This window comes from Procambarus clarkii, chromosome 78, assembly GCF_040958095.1.
Source record: "Procambarus clarkii isolate CNS0578487 chromosome 78, FALCON_Pclarkii_2.0, whole genome shotgun sequence".
Classification (NCBI taxonomy): Eukaryota; Metazoa; Arthropoda; class Malacostraca; order Decapoda; family Cambaridae; genus Procambarus; species Procambarus clarkii.
Window position 1 is genome coordinate 10,336,686 of NC_091227.1, and position 25,730 is coordinate 10,362,415.

The 25,730-nt window shown below is 79.1% G+C and overlaps 1 protein-coding gene across 1 annotated transcript in view; it reads right to left on the bottom strand.

Annotated features, from left to right (window-relative positions):
* LOC138357461 (proline-rich protein 36-like) overlaps positions 1 to 25,404 on the bottom strand; it is a 35,532-nt gene extending 10,128 nt beyond the window's left edge. Inside the window, exons 1-4 of the mRNA XM_069314316.1 lie at positions 24,423 to 25,404; positions 15,705 to 16,707; positions 8,799 to 9,343; positions 6,965 to 8,471 (exon numbers count right to left, since the gene is read on the bottom strand). Coding sequence (XP_069170417.1) covers positions 6,965 to 8,471; positions 8,799 to 9,343; positions 15,705 to 16,707; positions 24,423 to 25,404 — 4,037 coding nt within the window. The remainder of the gene's footprint in view (positions 1 to 6,964; positions 8,472 to 8,798; positions 9,344 to 15,704; positions 16,708 to 24,422) is intronic.
* Positions 25,405 to 25,730: the final 326 nt, after the last annotated feature.

Genomic DNA, 25,730 nt, shown 5'->3' on the forward strand with positions numbered 1-25,730 from the left:
GACGCTGGGCGCGTGGGGACGCTGGGCCGCGTGGGGACGCTGGGCGCGTGGGGACGCTGGGCGCGTGGGGACGCTGGGCGCGTGGGACACTGGGCCGCGTGGGGACACTGGGCCGCGTGGGGACAGCTGGGCGCGTGGGGACAGCTGGCGCGGTGGGACGCTGGGCGCGTGGGGACGCTGGGCGCGTGGGGACGCTGGGCGCGTGGGGACGCTGGCGCGTGGGGACGCTGGGCGCGTGGGGACGCTGGGCGCGTGGGGACGCTGGGCGCGTGGGGACACTGGGCGCGTGGGGACGCTGGGCGCGTGGGGACGCTGGGCGCGTGGGGACGCTGGGCGCGTGGGGACGCTGGGCGCGTGGGGACGCTGGGCGCGTGGGGACGCTGGCCGCGTGGGGACACTGGGCCGCTGTGGGGACGCTGGGCGCGTGGGGACGCTGGGCGCGTGGGGACACTGGGCGCGTGGGGACACTGGCCGCGTGGGGACACTGGGCGCGTGGGGACACTGGGCGCGTGGGGGACGCTGGGCGCGTGGGGACGCTGGGCGCGTGGGGACGCTGGGCGCGTGGGGACTGCTGGGCGCGTGGGGACACTGGCCGCGTGGGGACACTGGCCGCGTGGGGACACTGGCGCGTGGGGACACTGGGCGCGTGGGGACGCTGGGCGCGTGGGGACGCTGGGCGCGTGTGGGACACTGGGCGCGTGGAGACGCTGGGCGCGTGGGGACGCTGGGGCGCGTGGGGACGCTGCGCGCGTGGGGACGCTGGGCGCGTGGGACGCTGGGCGCGTGGGGACACTGGCCGCGTGGGGGACACTGGCCGCGTGGGGACACTGGGCGCGAGGGGACACTGGAGCGCGTGGGGGACGCTGGGCGCGTGGGGACGCTGGGCGCGTTGGGGACGCTGGGCGCGTGGGGACGACTGGGCGCGTGGGACAGCTGGGCGCGTGGGGACACTGGGCCGCGTGGGGACACTGGGCGCGTGGGGACAGCTGGGCGCGTGGGGACAGCTGGGCGCGTGGGGACGCTGGGCGCGTGGGGACGCTGGGCGCGTGGGGACGCTGGGCGCGTGGGGACGCTGGGCGCGTGGGGGACGCTGGGCGCGTGGGGGACGCTGGGCCGCGTGGGGACCACTGGGCCGCGTGGGGACCCTGGGCGCGTGGGGACACTGGGCGCGTTGGGGACACTGGGCGCGTGGGGACGCTGGGCGCGTGGGGACGCTGGGCGCGTGGGGACGACTGCGCGCGTGGGGACGCTGGGCGCGTGGGGGACGCTGGGCGCGTGGGGACGACTGGGCGCGTGGGGACAGCTGGGCGCGTGGGGACAGCTGGGCGCGTGGGGACGCTGGGCGCGTGGGGACAGCTGGGCGCGTGGGGACGCTGGGCGCGTGGGGACGCTGGGCGCGTGGGGACGCTGGGCGCGTGGGGACCGCTGGGCGCGTGGGGACGCTGGGCGCGTGGGGACACTGGCCGCGTGGGGACACTGGCCGCGTGGGGACACTGGCCGCGTGGGGACACTGGCCGCGTGGGGACACTGGGCGCGTGGGGACACTGGTCGCGTGGGGGACGCTGGCGCGTGGGACGCTGGGCGCGTGGGGACGCTGGGCGCGTGGGGACGCTGGGCGCGTGGGGACGCTGGGCGAGTGGGGACACTGGGCGCGTGGGGACACTGGGCGCGTGGGGACGCTGGGCGCGTGGGGACGCTGGGCGCGTGGGGGACGCTGGGGCGCGTGGGGACGCTGGGCGCGTGGGGACGCTGGCCGCGTGGGGACACTGGCCGCGTGGGGACGCTGGGCGCGTGGGGACGCTGGGCGCGTGGGGACACTGGGCGCGTGGGGACCATGGCCGCGTGGGGACACTGGTGCGCGTGGGGACACTGGGCGCGTGGGGACGCTGGGCGCGTGGGGACGCTGGGCGCGTGGGGACGCTGGGCGCGTGGGGACGCTGGGCGCGTGGGGACGCTGGGCGCGTGGGGACACTGGGCGCGTGGGGACACTGGGCGCGTGGGGACGCTGGGCGCGTGGGGACGCTGGGCGCGTGGGGACGCTGGGCGCGTGGGGACGCTGGGCGCGTGGGGACGCTGGCCGCGTGGGGACACTGGCCGCGTGGGGACGCTGGGCGCGTGGGGACGCTGGGCGCGTGGGGACCACTGGGCGCGTGGGGACGCTGGGCGCGTGGGACGCTGGGCGCGTGGGACGCTGGGCGCGTGGGGACGCTGGGCGCGTGGGGACGCTGGGCGCGTGGGGACGCTGGGCGCGTGGGGACGCTGGGCGCGTGGGGACGCTGGGCGCGTGGGGACACTGGGCGCGTGGGGACACTGGGCGCGTGGGGACGCTGGGCGCGTGGGGACGCTGGGCGCGTGGGGACGCTGGGCGCGTGGGGACGCTGGGCGCGTGGGGACGCTGGGCGCGTGGGGACACAGGAGCGCTGGGGGACACTGGGCGCGTGGTGACACTGGGCCGCGTGGGGACGCTGGGCGCGTAGGGACACTGGGCGCGTCGGGACACAGGGCACGTGGGGGACACAGGGCGCGTGGGGACACAGGGCGCGTGGGGGACGCTGGGCGCGTGGGGACACAGGGCGCCGTGGGGACGCTGGGCGCGTTGGGACACTGGCCGCGTGGGGACGCTGGCCGCGTGGGGGACGCTGGGCGCGTGGGGACGCTGGGCGCGTGGGACACAGGGCGCGTGGGGACACAGGGCGCGTGGGGACACAGGGCGCGTGGGGCCACAGGGCGCGTGAGGACACAGTGGCGCGTGGGGAACACGGGCGCGTGGAGGACACTGGGCGCATGGGGACACTGGGCGCGTGGGACACAGGGCGCGTGGTGACACAGGGCGCGTCGGGACACAGGGCGCGTGGGGACACAGGGCGCGTGGGGACACTGGGCGCGTTGGGACACAGGGCGTGTGCTGACACAGGGCGCGTGGGGGACACTGGGCGCGTGGTGACACAGGCCGCGTGGGGACACTGGGCGCGTGGGGACACTGGGCGCGTGGGGACACAGGGCGCGTGGGGACACAGGGCGCGTGGGGACACAGGGCACGTGGGGACGCTGGGCGCGTGGGGACGCTGGTCGCGTGGGGACGCTGGGCGCGTGGGGACGCTGGGCGCGTGGGGACGCTGGGCGCGTGGGGACACTGGCCGCGTGGGGACACTGGCCGCGTGGGGACACTGGCCGCGTGGGGACACTGGCCGCGTGGGGACACTGGGCGCGTGGGGGACGCTGGGCGCGTGGGGGACGCTGGGCGCGTGGGGACGCTGGGCGCGTGGGGACGCTGGGCGCGTGGGGGACGCTGGCGCGTGGGGACGCTGGGCGCGTGGGGACGCTGGGCGCGTGGGGACGCTGGGCGCGTGGGGACACTGGGCGCGTGGGGACGCTGGGCGCGTGGGGACGCTGGGCGCGTGGGGACGCTGGGCGCGTGGGGACGCTGGGCGCGTGGGGACACTGGGCGCGTGGGGACGCTGGGCGCGTGGGGACACTGGGCGCGTGGGGACGCTGGGCGCGTGGGGACGCTGGGCGCGTGGGGACGCTGGGCGCGTGGGGACGCTGGGCGCGTGGGGACGCTGGGCGCGTGGGGACCACTGGCCGCGTGGGGACACTGGCCGCGTGGGGACACTGGCCGCGTGGGGACACTGGCCGCGTGGGGACACTGGGCGCGTGGGGACACTGGGCGCGTGGGGGACGCTGGGCGCGTGGGGACACAGGGCGCGTGGTGACACAGGGCGCGTCGGGACACAGGGCGCGTGGGGACACAGGGCGCGTGGGGACACTGGGCGCGTTGGGACACAGGGCGTGTGCTGACACAGGGCGCGTGGGGACACTGGGCGCGTGGTGACACAGGCCGCGTGGGGACACTGGGCGCGTGGGGACACTGGGCGCGTGGGGACACAGGGCGCGTGGGGACACAGGGCGCGTGGGGACACAGGGCACGTGGGGACGCTGGGCGCGTGGGGACGCTGGGCGCGTGGGGACGCTGGCCGCGTTGGGGACACTGGCCCGCGTGGGGACGCTGGGCGCGTGGGGACGCTGGGCGCGTGGGGACGCTGGGCGCGTGGGGACGCTGGGCGCGTGGGGACACTGGCCGCGTGGGGACACTGGCCGCGTGGGACACTGGGCGCGTGGGGACACTGGGCGCGTGGGGACGCTGGGCGCGTGGGGACACTGGGCGCGTGGGGACGCTGGTCGCGTGGGGACGCTGGGCGCGTGGGGACGCTGGGGCGCGTGGGGACGCTGGGCGCGTGGGGACGCTGGGCGCGTGGGGACACTGGGCGCGTGGAGACGCTGGGCGCGTGGGGACGCTGGGCGCGTGGGGACGCTGGGCGCGTGGGGACGCTGGGCGCGTGGGGACGCTGGGCGCGTGGGACACTGGCCGCGTGGGGACACTGGCCGCGTGGGGACACTGGGCGCGAGGGGACACTGGGCGCGTGGGGGACGCTGGGCGCGTGGGGACGCTGGGCGCGTGGGGACGCTGGGCGCGTGGGGACGCTGGGCGCGTGGGGACGCTGGGCGCGTGGGGACACTGGGCGCGTGGGGACACTGGGCGCGTGGGGACGCTGGGCGCGTGGGGACGCTGGGCGCGTGGGGACGCTGGGCGCGTGGGGACGCTGGGCGCGTGGGGACGCTGGGCGCGTGGGGACGCTGGGCGCGTGGGGACGCTGGCCGCGTGGGGACACTGGGCCGCGTGGGGACGCTGGGCGCGTGGGGGACGCTGGGCGCGTGGGGACACTGGGCGCGTGGGGACGCTGGGCGCGTGGGGACGCTGGGCGCGTGGGGACGCTGGGCGCGTGGGGACGCTGGGCGCGTGGGGACGCTGGGCGCGTGGGGACGCTGGGCGCGTGGGGACGCTGGGCGCGTGGGGACGCTGGGCGCGTGGGGACACTGGGCGCGTGGAGACGCTGGGCGCGTGGGGACGCTGGGCGCGTGGGGACGCTGGGCGGCGTGGGGACGACTGGGCGCGTGGGGACGCTGGGCGCGTGGGGACGCTGGGCGCGTGGGGGACACTGGCCGCGTGGGGACACTGGCCGCGTGGGGACACTGGCCGCGTGGGGGACACTGGCCGCGTGGGGACACTAGGGCGCGTGGGGACACTGGGCGCGTGGGGGACGCTGGGCGCGTGGGGACGCTGGGCGCGTGGGGACGCTGGGCGCGTGGGGACGCTGGGCGCGTGGGGACGCTGGGCGCGTGGGGACGCTGGGCGCGTGGGTACGCTGGGCGCGTGGGGACGCTGGGCGCGTGGGGAGACGCTGGGCGCGTGGGGACGACTGGGCCGCGTGGGGACGCTGGCCGCGTGGGGAACACTGGCCGCGTGGGGGACGCTGGGGCGCGTGGGGACGCTGGGCGCGTGGGGACACTGGGCGCGTGGGGACGCTGGGCGCGTGGGGACGCTGGGCGCGTGGGGACGCTGGGCGCGTGGGGACGCTGGGCGCGTGGGGACGCTGGGCGCGTGGGGACGCTGGGCGCGTGGGGACGCTGGGCGCGTGGGGACGACTGGGCGCGTGGAGAACGCTGGGCGCGTGGGGACGCTGGGCGCGTGGGGGACGCTGGGCGCGTGGGGACGCTGGGCGCGTGGGGACGCTGGGCGCGTGGGGACACTGGCCGCGTGGGGACACTGGCCGCGTGGGGACACTGGCCGCGTGGGGGACACTGGCGCGCGTGGGGACACTGGGCGCGTGGGGACACTGGCGCGTGGGGGACGCTGGGCGCGTGGGGACGATGGGCGCGTTGGACGCTGGGCGCGTGGGGACGCTGGGCGCGTGGGGACGCTGGGCGCGTGGGGACACTGGGCGCGTGGGGACACGGGGCGCGTGGGGACGCTGGGCGCGTGGGGACGCTGGGCGCGTGGGGACGCTGGGGCGTGGGGACGCTGGGCGCGTGGGGACGCTGGCCGCGTGGGGACACTGGCGCGTGGGGACGCTGGGCGCGTGGGGACGCTGGGCCGCGTGGGGACACTGGGCGCGTGGGACACTGGCCGCGTGGGGACACTGGGCGCGTGGGGACACTGGGCGCGTGGGGGACGCTGGCGCGTGGGGACGCGGGGCGCGTGGGGGACGCTGGGCGCGTGGGGACGCTGGGCGCGTGGGGACACTGGCGCGTGGGGACACTGGCCGCGTGGGGGACACTGGGCGCGTGGGGACACTGGGCGCGTGGGGACGCTGGGCGCGTGGGGACGCTGGGCGCGTGGGGACACTGGGCGCGTGGAGACGCTGGGCGCGTGGGGACGCTGGGCGCGTCGTGGGGACGCTGGGCGCGTGGGGACGCTGGGCGCGGTGGGGACGCTGGGCGCGTGGGACACTGGCCGCGTGGGGACACTGGCCGCGTGGGGACACTGGGCGCGAGGGGACACTGGGCGCGTGGGGACGCTGGGCGCGTGGGGACGCTGGGCGCGTGGGGACGCTGGGCGCGTGGGGACGCTGGGCGCGTGGGGACGCTGGGCGCGGTGGGGACACTGGGCGCGTGGGGACACTGGGCGCGTGGGGACGCTGGCGCGCGGGGACGCTGGGCGCGTGGGGACGCTGGGCGCGTGGGGACGCTGGGGCGTGGGGACGCTGGCGCGTGGTGGGGACGCTGGGCGCGTGGGGACGCTGGTGCGCGCGTGGGGACGCTGGGCGCGTGGGGACACGCTGGCGCGTGGGGACACTGGCCGCGTGGGACGCTGGGGCAGCGGGGGGGACGCTGGGGGCGCGTGGGGACGCTGGGCGCGTGGGGACGCTGGGCGCGTGGGGACGCTGGGCGCGTGGGGGACGCTGGGCGCGTGGGGACGCTGGGCGCGTGGGGACGCTGGGCGCGTGGGGACGCTGGGCGCGTGGGACGCTGGGCGCGTGTGGGACGCTGGGCGCGTGGGGACGCTGGCGCGTGGGGACGCTGGGCGCGTGGGGACGCTGGGCGCGTGGGGACGCTGGGCGCGTGGGGACGCTGGGCGCGTGGGGACGCTGGGCGCGTGGGACGCTGGGCGCGTGGGGACACTGGCCGCGTGGGGACACTGGCCGCGTGGGGACACTGGCCGCGGGGGACAGCTGGCCGCGTGGGGACACTGGGCGCGTGGGACACTGGGCGCGTGGGGGACGCTGGGCGCGTGGGGACGCTGGGCTGCGTGGGGGGACGCTGGGCGCGTGGGGGACGCTGGGCGCGTGGGGACGCTGGGGCCGAGTGGGGGACGCTGGGCGCTGTGGGGACAGCTGGGCGCGTAGGGGACGCTGGGCGGCGTTGGGGGACGCTGGGCGCAGTGGTGGACACTGGGCGCGTGGGTGACACTGGGCGCCGTGGGGACACTGGCCGCGTGGGACACTGGCGGCGACGATGTGGACACTGGGCGCGGTGGGGGACGCTGGGCGCGTGGGGGACGACTGGGCGCGTGGGGGACAGCTGGCCGCGGGTGGGGACAGCTGGGCGCGTGGGGACACGGGGCGCGTGGGGACACTGGGCGCGTGGGGACACTGGGCCGCGTAGTGGGACGCTGGGCCGCGTGGGGACCGCTGGGCGGGGGGACGCTGGGCGCGTGGGGACGCTGGGCGCGTGGGGACGCTGGGCGCGTGGGGACGCTGGGCCGCGTGGGGACACTGGGCGCGTGGGGACGCTGGCGCGTGGGGACAACTGGCCGCTCGTGGGGACACTGGCTCGCGTGGGGGACACTGGCGCGTGGGGACACTGGGCGCGTGGGGGACACTGGCGCGTGGGGACGCTGGGCGCGTGGGGACGCTGGGCGCGTGGGGACGCTGGGCGCGTGGGGACGCTGGGCGCGTGGGGGACGCTGGGCGCGTGGGGACGCTGGCGCGTCTTGGGGACGCTGGGCAGCGTGGGTACGCTGGCGCGTGGGGGACGCTGGGCGCGTGGGGACAATGGGGCGGTGGGGACGCTGGGCGCGTGGGACGCTGGGCGCGTGGGACGCTGGGCGCGTGGGGACGCTGGGCGCGTGGGGACGCTGGGCGCGTGGGGACACATGGGCGCGTGGGGACACTGGGCGCCGTGGTGACCACTGGGCGCGTGTGGGGACGCTGGGCGCGTAGGGACACTGGGCGCGTCGGGACACAGGGCACGTGGGACACAGGGCGCGTGGGGACACAGGGCGCGTGGGGACGCTGGGCGCGTGGGGACACAGGGCGCGTGGGGACGCTGGGCGCGTGGGACACTGGCCGCGTGGGGACGCTGGCCGCGTGGGGACGCTGGGCGCGTGGGGACGCTGGGCGCGTGGGGACACAGGGCGCGTGGGGACACGGGCGCGTGGGGACACAGGGCGGTGGGGCCAAGGGCTGTGGACACGGGCGCGTGGGGACACTGGGCGCGTGGGGACCTGGGCGCGTGGGGACACTGGGCGCGTGGGGACACAGGGCGCGTGGTGACACAGGGCGCGTCGGGACACAGGGCGCGTGGGGACACAGGGCGCGTGGGGACACTGGGCGCGTTGGGACACAGGGCGTGTGCTGACACAGGGCGCGTGGGGACACTGGGCGCGTGGTGACACAGGCCGCGTGGGGACACTGGGCGCGTGGGGACACTGGGCGCGTGGGGACACAGGGCGCGTGGGGACACAGGGCGCGTGGGGACACAGGGCACGTGGGGACGCTGGGCGCGTGGGGACGCTGGTCGCGTGGGGACGCTGGGCGCGTGGGGACGCTGGGCGCGTGGGGACGCTGGGCGCGTGGGGACACTGGCCGCGTGGGGACACTGGCCGCGTGGGGACACTGGCCGCGTGGGGACACTGGCCGCGTGGGGACACTGGGCGCGTGGGGACGCTGGGCGCGTGGGGACGCTGGGCGCGTGGGGACGAGGGCGCGTGGGGACGCTGGGCGCGTGGGGACGCTGGCCGCGTGGGGACGCTGGGCGCGTGGGACGCTGGCGCGTGGGGACGCTGGGGCCGCGGTGGGGTGTGCACTGGGCGCGTGTGGGGACGCTGGGCGCGTGGGGGACGCTGGGCGCGTGGGGACGCTGGGCGCGTGGGGACGTGCTGGCGCGTGGGGACACTGGGCGCGTGGGGACACTGGCGCGTGGGGACCTGGGCGCGTTGGGGACAGCTTGGGCGCGGTGGGACAGCTGGGCCGTGGGGGACGCTGGGCGCGTGGGGACGCCTGGGCGCGTGGGGACGCTGGGCGCGTGGGGACGCTGGGCCGCGTGGGACACTGGGCCGCGTGGGGGACACTGGGACCGCGTGGGGACAGCTGGCCGCGTGGGGAAGCTGGGCGCGTGGGGGACAGCTGGGCGCGTGGGGGACGCGGGCTCGCGTGGGGACGCTGGGCGCGTGGGGACGCTGGGCGCGGGGGGACGCTGGGCGCGTGGGGACGCTGGGCGCGTGGGGACGCTGGGCGCGGTGGGGGAGGCGGCTGGGCGCGTGGGGACGCTGGCGCGTGGGGACCTGGGCGCGTGGGGACACTGGGCGCGTGGGGACACTGGGCCGCGTGGGGACACTGGCCGCGTGGGGACACTGGGCGCGTGGGACACTGGGCGCGTGGGGGACGCTGGGCGCGTGGGGACGCTGGGCGCGTGGGACGCTGGGCGCGTGGGGACGCTGGGCGCGTGGGGACAGCTGGGCGCGTGGGGACACTGGGCGCGTGGGGACCCATGGGCGCGTGGGACGCTGGGCGCGTGGGGCCGCTGGGCGCGTGGGGACGCTGGGCGCGTGGGGACGCTGGGCGCGTGGGGGACGCTGGGCGCGTGGGGACGCTGGGCGCGTGGGACGCTGGGCGCGTGGGGACGCTGGCCGCGTGGGGACACTGGCCGCGTGGGGACGCTGGGCGCGTGGGGACACTGAGCCGCGTGGGGACACTGGCCGCGTGGGGACACTGGCCGCGTGGGGACACTGGGCGCGTGGGGGACGCTGGGCGCGTGTGGGACGCTGGGCGCGTGGGGGACGCTGGGCGAGTGGGGACGCTGGGCGCGTGGGGACGCTGGGCGCGTGGGGACGCTGGGCGCGTGGGGACGCTGGGCGCGTGGGGGACGCTGGGCGCGTGGGGACACTGGGCGCGTGGGGACGCTGGCGCGTGGGGACGCTGGGCGCGTGGGACGCTGGGCGCGTGGGGACGCTGGGCGCGTGGGGACGCTGGGCGCGTGGGGAACAGGGGCGCGTGGGGGACACTGGGGCGCGTGGTGACACTGGGCGCGTGGGGACGCTGGGCGCGTAGGGACACGGGCGCGTGGGGACACCGGGCCCGTTGGGACACATGGGCGCGTGGGGACCACAGGGCGCGTGGGGGACGGCTGGGCGAGGTGGGGGACACCAGGGGCGCGTGGGGGACGCCTGGGCGCGTGGGGAACACTGGCCGCGTGGGGACGCTGGGCGCAGGTGGGGGAACAGCTGGGTGACGCCGTGGGGACGCTGGGCGCGTGGGGGACCATGGGGCGCGTGGGGAACACATGGGCGCGTGGGGGACACATGGGGCGCGTGGGGACCACGGGGCGCGTGACGGGGAACCTGAGGGCCGCGTGGGGACACTGGGCGCGTAGGGAACACTGGGCCGCATGGGGACACTGGGCGCGTGGGGACACAGGGCGCGTGGTGACACAGGGCGCGTCGGGACACAGGGCGCGTGGGGACACAGGGCGCGTGGGGACACTGGGCGCGTTGGGACACAGGGCGTGTGCTGACACAGGGCGCGTGGGGACACTGGGCGCGTGGGACACAGGCCGCGTGGGGACACTGGGCGCGTGGGGACACTGGGCGCGTGGGGACACAGGGCGCGTGGGGACACAGGGCGCGTGGGGACACAGGGCACGTGGGGACGCTGGGCGCGTGGGGACGCTGGTCGCGTGGGGACGCTGGGCGCGTGGGGACGCTGGCGCGTGGGGAGGGGCGCGGGGGTGGGGACGCTGGCCGCGTGGGGACACTGGCCGCGTGGGACACTGGCGCGTGGGGACACTGGCCGCGTGGGGACACTGGGCGCGTGGGGGACGCTGGGCGCGTGGGGGACGCTGGGCGCGTGGGGACGCTGGGCGCGTGGGGACGCTGGGCGCGTGGGGACGCTGGGCGCGTGGGGACGCTGGGCGCGTGGGGACGCTGGGCGCGTGGGGACGCTGGGCGCGTGGGGACACTGGGCGCGTGGGGACGCTGGGCGCGTGGGGACGCTGGGCGCGTGGGGACGCTGGGCGCGTGGGGACGCTGGGCGCGTGGGGACACTGGGCGCGTGGGGACGCTGGGCGCGTGGGGACACTGGGCGCGTGGGGACGCTGGGCGCGTGGGGACGCTGGGCGCGTGGGGACGCTGGGCGCGTGGGCGGGGGACGCTGGGCGCGTGGGGACGCTGGGCGCGTGGGGACACTGGCCGCGTGGGGACACTGGCCGCGTGGGGACCACTGGCCGCGTGGGGACACTGGCCGCGTGGGGGACACTGGGGCGCGTGGGGACACTGGGCGCGTGGGGGACGCTGGGGCGCGTGGGGACGCTGGGGCTGCGTGGGCTGGGGACGCTGGGCGGCGTGGGGACGCTGGGCGCGTGGGGACGCTGGGCGCGTGGTGGACGCTGGGCGCGTGGGGACGCTGGGCGCGTGGGGACGCTGGGCGCGTGGGGACGCTGGGCGCGTGGGGACACTGGGCGCGTGGGGACACTGGCCGCGTGGGGACACTGGCCGCGTGGGGACACTGGGCGCGATGGGACACTGGGCGCGGTGGGGGACCGCTGGGCGCGTGGGGACGCTGGGCGCGTGGGGACGCTGGGGCGCGTGGGGACGCTGGGGCGCGTGGGGACGCTGGGCGCGTGGGACACTGGGCGCGTGGGGACACTGGGCGCGTGGGGACGCTGGCCGACGTGGGGACAGCTGGGGCGCGTGGGGGGACGCGGGGCGCCGTGGGGACGCTGGGCGCGTGGGGACGCTGGGCGCGTGGGGACGCTGGGGCGCGTGGGGGACGCTGGGCGCGTGGGGACGCTGGCCGCGTGGGGACACTGGCCGCGTGGGGACGCTGGGCGCGTGGGGACACTGCCCGCGTGGGGACACTGGCCGCGTGGGGACACTGGCCGCGTGGGGGACACTGGGCGGCGTGGGGGGACCGTGGGCGCAGTGGGGGACGCTGGGCGCGTGGGGACGCTGGCGCGTGGGGACGCTGGGCGCGGTGGGGACGCTGGGCGCGTGGGGACGCTGGGCGCGTGGGGACGCTGGGCGCGTGGGGGACGCTGGCGCGGTGGGGACACTGGCGCGTGGGGACGCTGGGCGCGTGGGGACAGCTGGGCGCGTGGGGACGCTGGGCGCGTGGGGACGCTGGGCGCGTGGGGGACACTGGGCGCGTGGGGACGCTGGGAACGCGTGGGGACGCTGGGCGCGTGGGGACACTGGGCGCGTGGGGACGCTGGGCGCGTGGGGGACGCTGGGCGCGGTGGGGACGCTGGAGCGCGTGGGGACGCTGGGCGCGGTGGGGACACTGGGCGCGTGGGGACGCTGGGCGCGTGGGGGACGCTGGGCGCGTGGGGACGCTGGGCGCGTGGGACAGCTGGGCGCGTGGGGACAGCTGGGCGCGTGGGGACGCTGGGCCGCGTGGGGACACTGGCCGCGTTGGGGACACTGGCCGCGTGGGGACGACTGGGCGCGTGGGGTGGAATCACTGGGCGCGTGGGACGCTGGGCGCGTGGGGACGCTGGGCGCGTGGGGACACAATGGGCGCGTGGGACACTGGCCGCGTTGGGGACACAGGCGTGTGCTGACACAGGGCGCGTGGGGACACTGGGCGCGTGGGGACACAGGCCGCGTGGGGACACTGGGCGCGTGGGGACACTGGGCGCGTGGGGACACAGGGCGTGTGGGGACACAGGGCGCGTGGGGACACAGGGCGCGTGGGGACGCTGGGCGCGTGGGGACGCTGGGCGCGTGGGGACGCTGGGCGCGTGGGGACGCTGGGCGCGTGGGGACACTGGCCGCGTGGGGACACTGGCCGCGTGGGGACACTGGCCGCGTGGGGACACTGGGCGCGTGGGGGACGCTGGGCGCGTGGGGGACGCTGGGCGCGTGGGACGCTGGGCGTGGGGACGCTGGGCGCGTGGGGACGCTGGGCGCGTGGGGACGCTGGGCGCGTGGGGACTGGGCGCGTGGGGACACTGGGCGCGTGGGGACGCTGGGCGCGTGGGGACGCTGGGCGCGTGGGACGCTGGGCGCGTGGGGACGCTGGGCGCGTGGGGACACTGGGCGCGTGGGGACGCTGGGCGCGTGGGGACACTGGGCGCGTGGGGGACGCTGGGCGCGTGGGGACGCTGGGCGCGTGGGGACGCTGGGCGCGTGGGACGCTGGGCGCGTGGGGACGATGGGCGCGTGGGGGACGCTGGGCGCAGTGGGGACACTGGGCGGCGTGGGGACGCTGGGCGCGTGGGGACACTGGGCGCGTGGGGACGCTGGGCGCGTGGGGACACTGGGCGCGTGGGGACGCTGGGCGCGTGGGGGACGCTGGGCGCGTGGGGACGCTGGCGCGTGGGGACGCTGGGCGCGTGGGGACGCTGGGCCGCGTGGGGACGCTGGGCCGCGTTGGGGACACTGGCCGCGTGGGGACACTGGCCCCCGGTGGGACACTGGCCGCGTGGGGACACTGGCCGCGTGGGGACGCTGGGCGCGTGGGGACGCTGGGCGCGTGGGAGCGCTGGCGCGTGGGGACGCTGGGCGCGTGGGGGACGCTGGGCGCGTGGGGACGCTGGGCGCGTGGGGACGCTGGGCGCGGGGGACGCTGGGCGCGTGGGGACGCTGGGCGCGTGGGGACACAGGGGCGCGTGGGGACGCTGGGCGCGGGGGACGCTGGGCGCGTGGGGACGCTGGGCGCGTGGGGACGCTGGGCGCGTGGGGACACTGGCCGCGTGGGGACACTGCCGCGTGGGGACACTGGCCGCGTGGGGACACTGGGCGCGTGGGGGACGCTGGGGCGCGTGGGGGACGCTGGGCGCGTGGGGACGCTGGGGCGCGTGGGGACGATGGCGCGTGGGGACGCTGGGCGCGTGGGGACGCTGGCGCGTGGGGGACGCTGGGCGCGTGGGGACACTGGGCGCGTGGGACGCTGGGCGCGTGGGGACATGGCCGCGTGGGGACACTGGCCGCGTGGGGACACTGGGCTGGGGGGACGCTGGGCGCGTGGGGACACTGGGCGCGTGGGGACGCTGGGCGCGTGGGGACGCTGGGCGCGTGGGGACGCTGGGCGCGTGGGGACGCTGGGCGCGTGGGGACACTGGGCAGCGGGGGACGCTTGGGCCGCGTGGGGACGCTGGGTCGCGTGGGGACAACTGGGCGCGTCGGGGACACAGGGCGCGTGTCCCCACGCGCCCAGTGTCCCCACTCGCCCAGCTTCCCCACGCTGGGCGCGTGGGGACGCTGGGCGCGTGGGGACTACTGGGCCGCGTGGGGACACTGGGCGCGCTGGGGACACTGGGCGCGTGGGGACGCTGGGCGCGTGGGGACGCTGGGTCGCGTGGGGACGCTGGGCGCGTGGGGACGCTGGGCGCGTGGGGACGCTGGGCGCGTGGGGACGCTGGGCGGTGGTGGACGCTGGGCGCGTGGGACGCTGGGCGCGTGGGGACACTGGCCGCTTGGGGACACTGGCCGCGTGGGGGACCACTGGGCGCGTGGGGACGCTGGGCGCGTGGGGACGCCTGGGCGCGTGGGACACTGGGCGCGTGGGGGACGCTAGGTCGCGTCCGGGGACTCTGGGCGCGTGGGGACGCTGGGCGCGTGGGGACAGCTGGGCGCGTGGGGACGCTGGGCGCGTGGGGACGCTGGGCGCGTGGAGACGCTGGGCGCGTGGGGACGCTGGGCGCGTGGGGACGCTGGGCGCGTGGGGACGCTGGGCGCGTGGGGACGCTGGGCGCGTGGGGACGCTGGGCGCGTGGGGACACTGGCCGCGTGGGGACACTGGGCGCGTGGGGACACTGGGCGCGTGGGGACGCTGGGCGCGTGGGGACGCTGGGCGCGTGGGGACGCTGGGCGCGTGGAGACGCTGGGCGCGTGGGGACGCTGGGCGCGTGGGGACGCTGGGCGCGTGGGGACGCTGGGCGCGTGGGGACGCTGGGCGCGTGGGGACGCTGGGCGCGTGGGGACACTGGGCGCGTGGGGACACTGGGCGCGTGGGGACACAGGGCGTGTGGGGACACAGGGCGCGTGGGGACACAGGGCGCGTGGGGACGCTGGGCGCGTGGGGACGCTGGGCGCGTGGGGACGCTGGGCGCGTGGGGACGCTGGGCGCGTGGGGACACTGGCCGCGTGGGGGACACTGGCCGCGTGGGGACACTGGCCGCGTGGGGACACTGGGCGCGTGGGGACGCTGGGCGCGTGGGGGACGCTGGGCGCGTGGGGACGCTGGGCGCGTGGGGACGCTGGGCGCGTGGGGACGCTGGGCGCGTGGGGACGCTGGGCGCGTGGGGACGCTGGGCGCGTGGGGACACTGGGCGCGGTGGGGACGCTGGGCGCGTGGGGACGCTGGGCGCGTGGGGACGCTGGGCGCGTGGGGACGCTGGGCGCGTGGGGACACTGGGCGCGTGGGGACGCTGGGCGCGTGGGGACACTGGGCGCGTGGGGACGCTGGCGCGTGGGGACGCTGGGCGCGTGGGGACGCTGGGCGCGTGGGGGACGCTGGGCGCGTGGGGACGCTGGGCGCGTGGGGACGCTGGGCGCGTGGGGACACTGGGCGCGTGGGGACGCTGGGCGCGTGGGGACACTGGGCGCGTGGGGACGCTGGGCGCGTGGGGACACTGGGCGCGTGGGGACGCTGGGTACGCGTGGGGGACGCTGGGCGCGTGGGGACGCTGGGCGCGTGGGGGACCGCCTGGGCGCGTGGGGACGCTGGGCGCGTGGGGACGCTGGGCGCGTGGGGCCACTGGCCGCGTGGGACACTGGCCGCGGTGGGGACACTGGCCGCGTGGGACACTGGGCGCGTGGGGGACGCTGGGCGCGTGGGGACGCTGGGCGCATGGGGACGCGGGCGCGTGGGACACTGGCCGTGTGGGGACACTGGGCGCGTGGGGGACGCTGGGCGCGTGGGGGACGCTGGGCGCGTGGGGACGCTGGGCGCGTGGGGACGCTGGGCGCGTGGGACCACAGGGGCGCGTGGGACGCTGGGCGCGTGGGGACGCTGGGCGCGTGGGGACGCTGGGCGCGTGGGGACGCTGGGCGCGTGGGACACTGGCCGCGTGGGGACACTGGCCGCGTGGGGGACAACTGGGCCGCGTGGGGACACTGGGCGCGTGGGGGACGCTGGGCGCGTGGGGGACGCTGGGCGCGTGGGGACGCCTGGGCGCGTGGGGACGCTGGGCGCGTCGGGGACGCTGGGGCGGTGGGGACGCTGGGCGCGTGGGGACGCTGGGCGCTGTGGGGACAACTGGGCCGCGTGGGGACGCTGGGCGCGTGGGGACAATGGCCGCGTGGGGACACTGGCCGCGTGGGGACACTGGGAGCGTGGGGACGCTGGGCGGCGTGGGACACTGGGCGCGTGGGGACGCTGGGCTGCGTGGGGGACGCTGGGCCGCGTGGGGACGCTGGGCGCGTGGGGACGCGGGCGCGTGGGAACACTGGGCGCGTGGGGACGCTGGCCGCGTGGGGACACTGGGCCGCGTAGGGGACAGCTGGGCGCGGGGGACGCTGGGCGCGTGGGGACGATGGGCGACGTGGGGACGACTGGGCGCGTGGGGACGCTGGGCGCGTGGGGACGATTGGAGCGTGGGGAACGCTGGGCGCGTGGGGAAGCTGGGCGCGTGGGGACACGGGCAGCGGTGGGGACACTGGCCGCGTGGGGACACTGGGCGCGTGGGGACGCTGGGCGCGTGGGGACGCTGGGCGCGTGGGGACACTGGGCGCGTGGGGACGCTGGTCGCGTGGGGACGCTGGGCGCGTGGGGACGCTGGGCGCGTGGGGACGCTGGGCGCGTGGGGACGCTGGGCGCGTGGGGACGCTGGGCGCGTGGAGACGCTGGGCGCGTGGGGACGCTGGGCGCGTGGGGACGCTGGGCGCGTGGGGACGCTGGGCGCGTGGGGACGCTGGGCGCGTGGGGACGCTGGGCGCGTGGGGACGCTGGGCGCGTGGGGACACTGGCCGCGTGGGGACACTGGGCGCGTGGGGACACTGGGCGCGTGGGGACGCTGGGCGCGTGGGGACGCTGGGCGCGTGGGGACGCTGGGCGCGTGGAGACGCTGGGCGCGTGGGGACGCTGGGCGCGTGGGGACGCTGGGCGCGTGGGGACGCTGGGCGCGGGGACGCTGGGCGCGTGGGGACGCTGGGCGCGTGGGGACGCTGGGCGCGTGGGGACGCTGGGCGCGTGGGGGACGCTGGGCGCGTGGGGACGCTGGCCGCGTGGGGACACTGGGCGCGTGGGGACGCTGGGCGCGTGGGGACGCTGGGCGCGTGGGGACGCTGGGCGCGCTGGGGACGCTGGTCGCGTGGGGACGCTGGGCGCGTGGGGACGCTGGCGCGTGGGGACACTGGGCGCGTGGGGGACGCTGGGCGCGTGTGGGGACCGCTGGGCGCGTGGGGACGCTGGGCGCGTGGGACGACTGGGCGCGTGGGGACGCTGGGCGCGTGGGGACGCTGGGCGCGTTGGGGACGCTGGGCGCGTGGGGACGCTGGGCGCGTGGGGACACTGGGCGCGTGGGGACAGCTGGGCGCGTGGGGGACACTGGCCGCGTGGGGACACTGGCCGCGTGGGGACACTGGGCGCGTGGGGACGCTGGGCGCGTGGGGACGCTGGGCGCGTGGGGACGCTGGGCGCGTGGGGACGCTGGGCGCGTGGGGACGCTGGGCGCGTGGGGACGCTGGGCGCGTGGGGACGCTGGGCGCGTGGGGACGCTGGGCGCGTGGGGACACTGGGCGCGTGTGGACACTGGGCGCGTGGGGACACAGGGCGCGTGGGGACGCTGGGCGCGTGGGGACGCTGGGCGCGTGGGGACGCTGGGCGCGTGGGACGCTGGGCGCGTGGGGACACTGGCCGCGTGGGGACACTGGCCGCGTGGGGACACTGGCCGCGTGGGGACAGCTGGGCGCGTGGGGACGCTGGGCGCGTGGGGGACGCTGGGCGCGTGGGGACGACTGGGCGCGTGGGGGACGCTGGGCGCGTGGGGACGCTGGGCGCGTGGGGACGCTGTGGCGCGTGGGGACGCTGGGCGCGTGGGGACACTGGGCGCGTGGGGACGCTGGGCGCGTGGGGGAACTGGGCGCGTGGGGACATCTGGGCGCGTGGGGACGCTGGGCGCGTGGGGACGCTGGGCGCGTGGGGACAGCTGGGCGCGTGGGGACGCTGGGCGCGTGGGGACGCTGGGCGCGTGGGGACGCTGGGCGCGTGGGGACGCTGGGCGCGTGGGGACGCTGGGCGCGTGGGGACGCTGGCGCGTGGGGACACTGGCCGCGTGGGGACACTGGGCGCGTGGGGACACTGGGCGCGTGGGGACGCTGGGCGCGTGGGGACGCTGGGCGCGTGGGGACGCTGGGCGCGTGGGGACGCTGGGCGCGTGGGGACGCTGGGCGCGTGGGGACGCTGGGCGCGTGGGGACGCTGGGCGCGTGGGGACGCTGGGCGCGTGGGGACGCTGGGCGCGTGGGGACGCTGGGCGCGTGGGGACGCTGGCCGCGTGGGGACACTGGCCGCGTGGGGACGTGGGCGCGTGGGGACGCTGGGCGCGTGGGGACACTGGGCGCGTGGGGACGCTGGGCGCGTGGGGACGCTGGGCGCGTGGGGACGCTGGGCGCGTGGGGACGCTGGGCGCGTGGGGACGCTGGGCGCGTGGGGACATGGGCGCGTGGGGACGCTGGGCGCGTGGGGACGCTGGGCGCGTGGGACGCTGGGCGCGTGGGGACGATGGGCGCGTGGGGGACGCTGGGCGCGTGGGGACGCTGGGCCGTGGGGACACTGGGCGCGTGGGGACGCTGGGCGCGTGGGGGACACTGGGCGCGTGGGGACGCTGGGCGCGTGGGGGACGCTGGCGCGTGGGGACGCCTGGGCGCGTGGGGGACGCTGGGCGCGTGGGGACGCTGGGGCGTGGGGACGCTGGCGCGTGGGGAAGCTGGGCGCGTGGGGACGCTGGGCGCGTGGGGACAGCTGGGCGCGTGGGGACGCTGGCCGCGTGGGGACACAGGGCCGCGTGGACGCTGGGCCGTGGGGACGCTGGGCGCGTGGGGACGCTGGGCGCGTGGGGACGCTGGGCGCGTGGGGACACTGGGCCGCGTGGGGACCACTGGCCGGCGCGTGGGGGACGCTGGGCGCGTGGGGACGCTGGGCGCGTGGGGACGCTGGGCGCGTGGGGACAGCTGGGCGCGTGGGGACGCTGGGCGCGTGGGGACGCTGGGCGCGTGGGGACGCTGGGCGCGTGGGGACGCTGGGCGCGTGGGGACACTGGCCGCGTGGGGACACTGGGCGCGTGGGGACGCTGGGCGCGTGGGGACGCTGGGCGCGTGGGGGACGCTGGGCGCGTGGGGACGCTGGGCGCGTGGGGACGCTGGGCGCGTGGGGACGCTGGGCGCGTGGGGACGCTGGGCGCGTGGGGACGCTGGGCGCGTGGGGACGCTGGGCGCGTGGGGACACTGGGCGCGTGGGGACGCTGGGCGCGTGGGGACACTGGCCGCGTGGGGACACTGGGCCGCGTGGGGGACACTGGGCGCGTGGGGACGCTGGGCGCGTGGGGACGCTGGGCGCGTGGGGACGCTGGGCGCGTGGGGACGCTGGGCGCGTGGGGACGCTGGGCGCGTGGGGACGCTGGGCGCGTGGGGACACTGGGCGCGTGGGGACACTGGCCGCGTGGGGACACTGGCCGCGTGGGGACACTGGGCGCGTGGGGACGCTGGGCGCGTGGGGACACTGGGCGCGTGGGGACACTGGGCGCGTGGGGACACAGGGCGCGTGGGGACGCTGGGCGCGTGGGGACGCTGGGCGCGTGGGGACGCTGGGCGCGTGGGGACGCTGGGCGCGTGGGGACACTGGCCGCGTGGGGGGGACACTGGCCGCGTGGGGGACACTGGCCGCGTGGGGACACTGGGCGCGTGGGGGACGCTGGGCGCGTGGGGACGCTGGGCGCGTGGGGACGCTGGGCGCGTGGGGACGCTGGGCGCGTGGGGACGCTGGGCGCGTGGGGACGCTGGGCGCGTGGGGGACGCTGGGCGCGTGGGGACACTGGGCGCGTGGGGACGCTGGGCGCGTGGGGACGCTGGGCGCGTGGGGACGCTGGGCGCGTGGGGACGCTGGGCGCGTGGGGACACTGGGCGCGTGGGGACGCCTGGGCGCGTGGGGACACTGGGCGCGTGGGGACGCTGGGGCGCGTGGGGACGCTGGGCGCGTGGGGACGCTGGGCGCGTGGGGACGCTGGGCGCGTGGGGACGCTGGGCGCGTGGGGACGCTGGGCGCGTGGGGACGCTGGGCGCGTGGGGACACTGGGCGCGTGGGGACGCTGGGCGCGTGGGGACACTGGGCGCGTGGGGACGCTGGGCGCGTGGGGACCTGGCCGCGTGGGGGACGCTGGGCGCGTGGGGACACTGGGCGCGTGGGGACGCTGGGCGCGTGGGGGACGCTGGGCGCGTGGGGACGCTGGGCGCGTGGGGACGCTGGGCGCGTGGGGACGCTGGGCGCGTGGGGGACGCTGGGCGCGTGGGGACGCTGGGCGCGTGGGGACACTGGCCGCGTGGGGACACTGGCCGCGTGGGGACACTGGCCGCGTGGGGACACTGGGCGCGTGGGGACGCTGGGCGCGTGGGGACGCTGGGCGCGTGGGGACGCTGGGCGCGTGGGGACACTGGCCGCGTGGGGACACTGGGCGCGTGGGGGACGCTGGGCGCGTGGGGGACGCTGGGCGCGTGGGGACGCTGGGCGCGTGGGGACGCTGGGCGCGTGGGGACACAGGGCGCGTGGGGACGCTGGGCGCGTGGGGACGCTGGGCGCGTGGGGACGCTGGGCGCGTGGGGACGCTGGGCGCGTGGGGGACACTGGCCGCGTGGGGACACTGGCCGCGTGGGGACACTGGCCGCGTGGGGACCCTGGGCGCGTGGGGACGCTGGGCGCGTGGGGGACGCTGGGCGCGTGGGGACGCTGGGCGCGTGGGGACGCTGGGCGCGTGGGGACGCTGGGCGCGTGGGGACGCTGGGCGCGTGGGGACGCTGGGCGCGTGGGGACACTGGGCGCGTGGGGACGCTGGGCGCGTGGGGACACTGGCCGCGTGGGGACACTGGCCGCGTGGGGACACTGGGCGCGTGGGGACGCTGGGCGCGTGGGGACACTGGGCGCGTGGGGACGCTGGGCGCGTGGGGACGCTGGGCGCGTGGGGACGCTGGGCGCGTGGGGACGCTGGGCGCGTGGGGACACTGGGCGCGTGGGGACGCTGGCCGCGTGGGGACGCTGGGCGCGTGGGGACACTGGGCGCGTGGGGACACAGGGCGCGGTCCCCACGCGCCCAGTGTCCCCACGCGCCCAGCGTCCCCACGCTGGGCGCGTGGGGACGCTGGGCGCGTGGGGACACTGGGCGCGTGGGGACACTGGGCGCGTGGGACACTGGGCGCGTGGGGACACTGGGCGCGTGGGGACGCTGGGCGCGTGGGGACGCTGGGCGCGTGGGGACGCTGGGCGCGTGGGGACGCTGGGCGCGTGGGGACGCTGGGCGCGTGGGGACGCTGGGCGCGTGGGGACGCTGGGCGCGTGGGGACACTGGCCGCGTGGGGACACTGGCCGCGTGGGGACACTGGGCGCGTGGGGACGCTGGGCGCGTGGGGACGCTGGGCGCGTGGGGACACTGGGCGCGTGGGGACGCTGGTCGCGTGGGGACGCTGGGCGCGTGGGGACGCTGGGCGCGTGGGGACGCTGGGCGCGTGGGGACGCTGGGCGCGTGGGGACGCTGGGCGCGTGGAGACGCTGGGCGCGTGGGGACGCTGGGCGCGTGGGGACGCTGGGCGCGTGGGGACGCTGGGCGCGTGGGGACGCTGGGCGCGTGGGGACGCTGGGCGCGTGGGACGCTGGGCGCGTGGGGACGCTGGGCGCGTGGGGACACTGGCCGCGTGGGGACACTGGCCGCGTGGGGACACTGGGCGCGTGGGGACACTGGGCGCGTGGGGGACGCTGGGCGCGTGGGGACGCTGGGCGCGTGGGGACGCTGGGCGCGTGGAGACGCTGGGCGCGTGGGGACGCTGGGCGCGTGGGGACGCTGGGCGCGTGGGGACGCTGGGCGCGTGGGGACGCTGGGCGCGTGGGGACGCTGGCCGCGTGGGGACAGCTGGGCCGCGTGGGGACACTGGCCGCGTGGGGGACACTGGCCGCGTGGGGACACTGGGCGCGTGGGGGACGCTGGGCGCGTGGGGACGCTGGGCGCGTGGGGGACGCTGGGCGCGTGGGGACGCTGGGCGCGTGGGGACGCTGGGCGCGTGGGGACGCTGGGCGCGTGGGGACGCTGGGCGCGTGGGGACGCTGGGCGCGTGGGGACGCTGGGCGCGTGGGGACGCTGGGCGCGTGGGGACGCTGGGCGCGTGGGGACGCTGGCCGCGTGGGGACACTGGCCGCGTGGGGACACTGGGCGCGTGGGGACACTGGGCGCGTGGGGGACGCTGGGCGCGTGGGGACGCTGGGCGCGTGGGGGACGCTGGGCGCGTGGGGACGCTGGGCGCGTGGGGACGCTGGGCGCGTGGGGACGCTGGGCGCGTGGGGACGCTGGGCGCGTGGGGACACTGGGCGCGTGGGGACGCTGGGCGCGTGGGGACGCTGGGCGCGTGGGGACGCTGGGCGCGTGGGGACGCTGGGCGCGTGGGGACGCTGGGCGCGTGGGGACGCTGGGCCGCGTGGGGACACTGGCCGCGTGGGGACGCTGGGCGCGTGGGGACGCTGGGCGCGTGGGGACGCTGGGCGCGTGGGGACACTGGGCCGCGTGGGGACACTGGGCGCGTGGGGACGCTGGGCGCGTGGGGACGCTGGGCGCGTGGGGACGCTGGGCGCGTGGGGACGCTGGGCGCGTGGGGACGCTGGGCGCGTGGGGACGCTGGGCGCGTGGGGACGCTGGGCGCGTGGGGACGCTGGGCGCGTGGGGACGCTGGGCGCGTGGAGACGCTGGGCGCGTGGAGACGCTGGGCGCGTGGGGACGCTGGGCGCGTGGGGACGCTGGGCGCGTGGGGACGCTGGGCGCGTGGGGACGCTGGGCGCGTGGGGACGCTGGGCGCGTGGGGACGCTGGCCGCGTGGGGACACTGGCCGCGTGGGACACTGGGCGCGTGGGGACACTGGGCGCGTGGGGACGCTGGGCGCGTGGGGACGCTGGGCGCGTGGGGACGCTGGGCGCGTGGGGACGCTGGGCGCGTGGGGACGCTGGGCGCGTGGGGACGCTGGGCGCGTGGGGACGCTGGGCGCGTGGGGACGCTGGGCGCGTGGGGACGCTGGGCGCGTGGGGACGCTGGGCGCGTGGGGACGCTGGGCGCGTGGGGACGCTGGCCGCGTGGGGACACTGGCCGCGTGGGGACGCTGGGCGCGTGGGGACGCTGGGCGCGTGGGGACACTGGGCGCGTGGGGACGCTGGGCGCGTGGGGACGCTGGGCGCGTGGGGACGCTGGGCGCGTGGGGACGCTGGGCGCGTGGGGACGCTGGGCGCGTGGGGACGCTGGGCGCGTGGGGACACTGGCCGCGTGGGGACACTGGCCGCGTGGGGACACTGGCCGCGTGGGGACACTGGGCGCGTGGGGACACTGGGCGCGTGGGGGACGCTGGGCGCGTGGGGACGCTGGGCGCGTGGGGGACGCTGGGCGCGTGGGGACGCTGGGCGCGTGGGGACGCTGGGCGCGTGGGGACGCTGGGCGCGTGGGGACGCTGGGCGCGTGGGGACACTGGGCGCGTGGGGACGCTGGGCGCGTGGGGACGCTGGGCGCGTGGGGACGCTGGGCGCGTGGGGACGCTGGGCGCGTGGGGACGCTGGGCGCGTGGGGACGCTGGCCGCGTGGGGACACTGGCCGCGTGGGGACGCTGGGCGCGTGGGGACGCTGGGCGCGTGGGGACACTGGGCGCGTGGGGACACTGGCCGCGTGGGGACACTGGGCGCGTGGGGGACGCTGGGCGCGTGGGGACGCTGGGCGCGTGGGGACGCTGGGCGCGTGGGGACGCTGGGCGCGTGGGGACGCTGGGCGCGTGGGGACGCTGGGCGCGTGGGGACGCTGGGCGCGTGGGGACGCTGGGCGCGTGGGGACGCTGGGCGCGTGGGGACGCTGGGCGCGTGGGGACACTGGGCGCGTGGGGACACTGGGCGCGTGGGGACGCTGGGCGCGTGGGGACGCTGGGCGCGTGGGGACGCTGGGCGCGTGGGGACGCTGGGCGCGTGGGGACACAGGGCGCGTGGGGACACTGGGCGCGTGGTGACACTGGGCGCGTGGGGACGCTGGGCGCGTAGGGACACTGGGCGCGTCGGGACACAGGGCACGTGGGGACACAGGGCGCGTGGGGACACAGGGCGCGTGGGGACGCTGGGCGCGTGGGGACGCTGGGCGCGTGGGGACACAGGGCGCGTGGGGACGCTGGGCGCGTTGGGACACTGGCCGCGTGGGGACGCTGGCCGCGTGGGGACGCTGGGCGCGTGGGGACGCTGGGCGCGTGGGGACACAGGGCGCGTGGGGACACAGGGCGCGTGGGGACACAGGGCGCGTGGGGCCACAGGGCGCGTGAGGACACAGGGCGCGTGGGGACACTGGGCGCGTGAGGACACTGGGCGCATGGGGACACTGGGCGCGTGGGGACACAGGGCGCGTGGTGACACAGGGCGCGTCGGGACACAGGGCGCGTGGGGACACAGGGCGCGTGGGGACACTGGGCGCGTGGGGACACAGGGCGTGTGCTGACACAGGGCGCGTGGGGACACTGGGCGCGTGGTGACACAGGCCGCGTGGGGACACTGGGCGCGTGGGGACACTGGGCGCGTGGGGACACAGGGCGTGTGGGGACACAGGGCGCGTGGGGACACAGGGCGCGTGGGGACACTGGGCGCGTGGGGACACAGGGCGTGTGCTGACACAGGGCGCGTGGGGACACTGGGCGCGTGGTGACACAGGCCGCGTGGGGACACTGGGCGCGTGGGGACACTGGACGCGTGGGGACACGGCGCGTGGGGACACTGGGCGCGTGGGGACACTGGGCGCGTGGGGACACAGGGCGCGTGGGGACACAGGGCGCGTGGTGACACAGGGCGCATGGGGACACTGGGCGCGTGGGGACACTGGGCGCGTGGGGACACAGGGCGTGTGGGGACACAGGGCGCGTGGGGACACAGGGCGCGTGGGGACACAGGGCGCGTGGTGACACAGGGCGCATGGGGACACTGGGCGCGTGGGGACACTGGGCGCGTGGTGACACAGGGCGCATGGGGACACTGGGCGCGTGGGGACACTGGGCGCGTAGGGACACTGGCCGCGTGGGGACTCTGGCCGCGTGGGGACGCTGGGCGCGTGGGGACACTGGCCGCGTGAGGACACAGGGCGCGTGGGGACACAGGGCGCGTGGGGACACTGGCCGCGTGGGGACACAGGGCGCGTGGGGACACATGGCGCGTGGGAACACAGGGCGCGTAGGGACACAGGGCGCGTGGGGACACAGGGCGCTTTAGTGTTCAGCTTTAGCACGAGTGGGTCTGGCAAATGCTTAAATATTCACGCATCATTTTCAAAGCTCCATTATTTAGGCTATTCTGATCATGTGGGTCTCTAGATGAGGAGTGATAACCCATGGTATATATCCTCCTATTGTGGGAAGGTTTCTACTCTTCACCCCATACTGGACCTGCGTGTCGTGTGCAATTTTCAGGGGAATATTAAAGTATTAATTTCTGAGACCATATCTAAAGTGTGTCTGGGTCCTCTGTACTTCCACAC